Source organism: Lagopus muta, chromosome 7, assembly GCF_023343835.1.
Source record: "Lagopus muta isolate bLagMut1 chromosome 7, bLagMut1 primary, whole genome shotgun sequence".
Lineage (NCBI taxonomy): Eukaryota > Metazoa > Chordata > Aves > Galliformes > Phasianidae > Lagopus > Lagopus muta.
In genome coordinates this window covers 43,987,189-43,993,188 of record NC_064439.1, presented here as the reverse complement: position 1 = coordinate 43,993,188, position 6,000 = coordinate 43,987,189, and the positions used below count along the sequence as shown (strand labels likewise).

The window sequence follows — 6,000 nt, the reverse complement described above, 5'->3', positions numbered from 1 at the left end:
AACAGTGATAAATACCAGATACACATCGTCCTTTTACAATTAAGGTAAGAAAAGATATTCAATAAATACCTGTACAACATGGACAGCAACGAAAACAGTGACACATTTCTTCTTCAGATGGCACAGTATGACACTGTTTTACCTCCTGACAGCATTAACAAAACCCTGGGTGCTCTGATCTGCAGCCTATGAACACGTGAAGCACACGGGCTGTATCAGCACACACTGCTGTGCAGCTTACAGGCACCATGCACGGCCCCATCCCAGTGCTGCCTGGAGCTGCCCAGCTGGTGCAGGAGCACTGTGACTGCTGCTGAGGAATGTGGCAGGAATGGGAGGACAGCTTTCTCATGGATTTCTCCAGTGCAAGCTGAGGCAGCGTCATTTGTAATTTACTGGAACTTTCTGCACGATTCATGTTTAAATTCACTCTATTTTTATCATTAAGGCCCATGCTTCTGACCCATAATAAAGAGACCTTTAAATCACAGAGTTCGTAAGGGATTTTCGTGGTTCCTTCACCAACGGGATTACATCTCCTGTGCGGGAAGCATTCGTCAGAAGTCGGTGCGGGCAGGCAGCCTGCCCGCTGCAGTGACTGACAGTCCCTGTGGGACAGCCTGCTGGAGGACCGCTGGGAAAGGAAAGGGCAGAAGGGCTCCCGAACACTTCCTCGTCAGCCAAAGGGACGAAGAGAGCAGCTTTCTCCCTCTGCCGCCTGTTTGCCAGCACGATTCCTGCCCTTTTCAGAACAGGACACTCCATGCAAAAACTGGTCCGCTCTGTTGTATGGAGTGGGGGCGTGGAAACAGGTTTGATGTGAAGTTGAGGTTGGAAATGCGCCTCATTGGATTAGTGTCATTTACTTCAGCTCCTGCTTAATGGCTTGCACTGCTGGCCAGCCATACCCAGAGGACTGAAGGAAATTTTGGTTCTGCATTCAATTATGGGCTAAATTGTTCTGCAAAGTACTATTCATTGTTACCAATACACCAGAGTGGATTTGCCCTTGCATGCTTGCCTATCATAAAGAAGATTGCATTCCAAAGGAAGCAATCTCCTTAACCGAGCATAAGAGGCTTTAGGAGATCTTTGGCTTGAATGAAAACGCCTTCTTCTTGGAGCCAAGCCTGCATCCCTGGGAATAAAGTCCACCAGGGCTCTGTGAGAACTTCTAACGACAGAACCGTGTCCTTTGTCTGATCTGGAGGCTGCTCTGGATGCAGCGCTGGAATGCTGCTCCTGCCTTACCCAAAAAAGAGGAAAGTGCATCCAGAAGCTCTCCTTGCCGAATGAAATTGCTGTTTGTTGGCAGAGAGAAAAACCGGACCACGGTTTTCTTTATCTCCACCAAAAGTTCAGTGCTAGGACTTCAAAGGCAAATGCCACCAGCAACACTTCAGCAGCAAAAAGGCCATCAGCAATGTCCATCCACTATAAAGGCAGTGGTGCTGGCAGGCAATGATAGAATGAAATACAGTAGTTCAGAACCCTGATTTTATAGCAAGGCTGTAAAAATATTTCCTCCTATGTTTTTTAAATGCTTCTTACAAGAAATTGTGTGTGGGGGGGGGGGGGGGTGGGGGGGGAATGTCTGCATATCCCAGTGTGGCTTTTTGCACTTCACATAGCTTTGTGATGTTGTGTGTGAGTTGACAAAATATTTCCAACATTTCAAGTGCGTACTTACCCTTCCCCTCGGTTTCAGTGCCATTCGCAGCTCATTATCTTATCATTATGATTACCTTATCAGTGTATTTGCATTGATTCAAGGGAAATTCGGAGAAGTTAGTGCTAGGGATTCCCCGCATTTATTGAGTTACTTAGGATTTTCCATTTTAAGAGGCTGAGGTTAACTTGGACTGTAACGAAATGTGAATTTTTAATTTCCTAGGGGATTTTTTTTTTTGGAAGTTTGTCTGCTGAACTGAAACTGTTTACAGCCCTTGTTATTCCAGGAGTCCAGTGTGACCTACTCAGTTACTTTCTCTTTAGCCAATCCTATTAGCTCCACGGTTACTTTTCAAACTCACAGTAAGAAATTCAGTTTTTAAACTGACACTACCATAGAATCGGATTCTAACGTGCTGAAAAAAAATGTATATATGACACTACAGAATGTTATTTTTCTGCTGCTTTTATTTCCATTTCCAGCAGTTTCTTGGGTCGTTTACAGTAAGATGAATTCATAATTACACACACTGTCTTTTCCCACAGTCTTTCTTAGTAAATGGCATCGCACACACAGGACAAGTATTTAGCTTTGCCCAAAGTCACATGCCCTATTTATGCGTAGGGAAATCCAGCTGTGAAAACCAGATGAGAAGCTTATTATCTTTTGGGGGAAAAAAAAAGTCACGATGAACTCTAAAGTATAATACATACATTTCTTTTTCAAAGGTATCTACAGTCTTTTAAATCATCTTTATTACTTTAATGCCTACAGACAAGCAAGGATGGGATCCCAAATTTGTCAGCTCACACCAAAATCAACAAAGGGCTGCTTGTGCTCATGCCTTCCCCACGCCTATTGTACAAGGTCACGCAGACATCAGCGCGTGGGAAAGACTGCACAGAACTCCTTGGAAAGAGGATTTGTGAGAAGCAAGCGAGATCACTGTAGCACCAAGTTAGCTTGGTTTAAAGTGCTGCGAGGTGTGGTTCCCTGCTGGGAGGTGCAGCTCCTGTAACTGAGAGTTTAAACCTGCCTGAGTCTCGCAGCCGAATGAAGGGAGCACCCGGAGCTCCTGCAGTCTCACCCATCCGCAGTGCTAGCACTGCCTCGTCCTGGAACCAAGAGGAGCCTTCATGACACGACGGCTAACAGCGTAAAAGAAGAAAAAAAATCAAACGATGTCCCTGAAGCGTTTGCACAAGGTCAAAACAACAGCAGCTGGGGTGGAGGAGAGGGAAGGACCGGGTACGTGACAGCGCGGGAAGGAAGGCATCGCCTGTCCCAAGGGCAGCTCGCACTGTAGCGTAACGTGACGCCTCCAGAATCAAAGGGACGGCAGACCGACACCACCCCTCGTGCTATTGAAAGGAGCCGCCGAGTCCTCTGCTTCTGCCCTGGGGAGCCGAGCCCGCTCACCGCTACCAAGGCACTGAGGCGGCTAACGGAGCTGCCACAGGGGACGGCCGCGTCCGAGAGCAGCAGTTGCGTGAGAAGCGGAACCGCCGTCCGCTGTCCTGCGGCACCGGCAGCCACAGCGCGGCTCTCGGGCAGCGCCGGCATCTCCTTTCCCCTTCCTACATCGGCGGCGTTCAGACCGATGCATCTGACCCCCGAGTCGCAACCCCTGCTCACGGCGCCCCGCGTTTTAAATAAAGCCGACCCGCAGGTGGGCTGTTCCGCCGCACATTCAGCTGCACCGTAGCTACCGAGCCGGCTCCCCGGGCTTTTCCACCTCACGCCACGGCAGAGGGCGTGGCGAAGGGCTGCGGGGCGCTCGTCAGGGCGGCGCCGGGAGGAGAACGACGCCGCTTTCCCCCTCCGCCCGCTTCCCCTCTCCGCAGCGGCTCTCCCCACCCGCGCGGTCCGCCCCACCGCCTCCTGGCAGCCACCGCCCCCTCAGGCACCGCTCCGCGGGGCGGCGGCGTCGCGCACGCGCGTCCTTCCGCAGGGCACGGCCCGCAGGGGGGCGGGAACGCCGCAGAGCGAGGCAGGAGAGGAGGGATGCGCCGAGAGGGCGGGGTCCAGGCAGGCCACGCCCGGTCTGGCTGGCGCCGGCCGGGGCGGGGGACGCAACTTCTACGGGACGGCAGGGCGGGAGCCGTTCCGTTCCGCAAGGGTCGCGCGGCCCGGCCCGGCCCGGCTGCGGGGAGGGAGAAGCACGGCGAGAGGCGCCGGGACGAAGTTTGGGAGCCGCCCCGCGGCCCGGGGGCCGAGGCGGGAGGGGCCGGAGGCCGCGGCGTAGGGAGCATGGGAGGTCCGGCCCGGCCTCGCCGCTGCGGCGTCCGCGGGGGCGCCTCCGTGTGCTGCGCGCAGTAACAGCGGCCCGCCTTTCCTTGGCCTCCTCACCCCGCGGCGAGGAGCTCTCCGGGACGGCGTGCGGAGGCGGCCGGGAGCCCCCCCGAGGAGCCCGGATCCCTACGCGAAGCTTCGTCTCGGGGCCGGAGGCAGCTCCGCATGGCGGCTCCGGGCGCGCAGCCGGGGCGCGGGGCTCTCCGAAGAACGCCGTGAGCCCGCTCGCCTCCCTGCCTCCCCCCGGCCCTGTCTGGCCCGCCGGCGCCCTCCGAGCGAACTTCTCCCGCCATGGAGCCCCCGGGGATGGACTATTTCTGCGCCCAGGTGCAACAGAAGGACGTGGGCCGCAGGCTGCAGGTCGGCCAGGAGCTGCTGGAGTACCTGGGCGACCCCGCCCGCTCCCCCGACGTGGAGCAGGACCAGCAGCGCCTCGACAAAGTGATCGACGAGCTGGCGGCTTGGGTCAACTCCAGCAACTTTAAGGTGAGGCCGGCCGGGGGCTGCCCGGCGTTCCCGTCGTCCTTAGGCGGCTCTGCCGTACGTGGGAAGTTGCGTCGGAGCTCCGTAGCTGCCCGGCGGTGGCTCACGTTGGGCTGTTTGTTCGCCGTCGGCTGAGGGGCGGCGATCGGCGGCCACGTCGGGGAACGATTCCGCCGGCGGGGAGCCGGCCCGGAGCGATCGGCAGTTCCACGGCGGGGATTTCCGTGTGCTGCCTGCGAGCGCCCGGGCCGTCGGCGGGCGGCGTTGTGGGCACGCCGCGCTGCCTTTTCTCCCTTGAGAGCCCTTACTATAACGGAGGGCGTCGGCTGCGGGGGAGAGCGAGAGCGGGGCGGGCTCTTGGGCTGTGCTGGGAAGAGGGACCGGTTGGTTCCTTGTCTCGGCAGGACGACTTAAGCTGTTTCCCTTGTAAAGGGGTGAAACTGAGAGTGGAAAAGCCGACGTCGAGGTTGTGGTGGTTTCTTTCCGTCTGTCTCTCGCTGGTGGCCCCGTGTATGCGCGGTTGTGTTTTGGAGGGTTGTGTCGCGAGCTGTTAATTGCAACAGAGCGATTTGTTGGGTGCTTTGTGAGCAGCTCCTGTGCTCCCCTGTGCGGTGGTGGCTGCCGGCATCTCTGCCTCACTCACAGTGGAAGTTAGCGGATGCTGGGAAGCTGCGCTCTGCGTCTGACCTGCGTGTTTTGTCTTGAGCAAGCACGTGTTGGAACGGATCTGCAGAGACCGAGCCCAGCTGAAGTGCTCTGTGCCATGTCGAAATGTTAGACCTCTGGTTTTTTTTTTTAACAGAATGGCCAGGGTTGGAAGGGACCTCAAGGATCATGAATCTCCAATTCCCCTGCCACATGCAGGGACACCAGCCTCCACATTTAATACTAGCCCAGGCTGCCCAGGGCCCCATCCAACCTGGCCTTGAACACCTCCAGGAATGGGGCATCCACAACCTCTCTGGGCAGCTGTTCCAGCACCTCACCACTCTCTCTGTAAAGAACTTCCCCCTGACAATGTTGTTAATAACCTCAGGATCTGAATGATAATGTGGCAGGTGCTGCAGGCTCCTGCGCATCTTCAAGACAAATATTTGATTAATCGTTTTTTTAAATTACTTTATTTTTGTTCATTTGTTGGATACCTTTTCCTCTGCAAAGGAGCGGATATAACAGCACTAGAAAATTCTGTTTTCTGTCTTCTGTGTTGCTGAAGGTTTTGCAGCTTGATGTGGCTGGTTAGTTGAGCAGCGATACTGGCTGGCAGCTGACTTATTCATCAGAACTGTTGAGCCTGATGAGCTGGAGCAGCAAGTCGGGAACATTCAAGGAAGTTAGGAGAGGGAGCACTATTTCCTCCTAGGTGACGGGTGTGGGTAATGAGGGAATAACTAACATAACTCGCCCTGGATATGCTGTGTCATTTTCCACTGACAGAAAACTCAGTTTTTGCTTATGATGTGATTTACTAACCACACCGAAAACAGCAATGAGAGATTTACTAACCACACTGAAAACAGCAATGAGAGATGCAGGGGCTCTGGGTTCAGAGC

At 54.9% G+C, this 6,000-nt stretch overlaps 1 protein-coding gene across 27 annotated transcripts in view; it reads left to right on the top strand.

Moving 5' to 3' along the window:
• Positions 1–3,709: 3,709 nt before the first annotated feature.
• Positions 3,710–6,000, top strand: part of CLASP2 (cytoplasmic linker associated protein 2) — a 128,206-nt gene continuing 125,915 nt past the window's right edge. For 14 of the 27 annotated variants that reach the window (XM_048952052.1, XM_048952041.1, XM_048952049.1 and 11 more), the window contains exon 1: positions 3,712–4,450. In XM_048952052.1, the coding sequence (XP_048808009.1) occupies positions 4,256–4,450 (195 nt within the window). In that variant the 5' untranslated portion in view covers positions 3,712–4,255. Of the gene's footprint in view, positions 4,451–6,000 lie in introns of all 27 variants that reach the window. The other 13 variants (XM_048952069.1, XM_048952033.1, XM_048952031.1 and 10 more) reach the window with 3 other exon arrangements.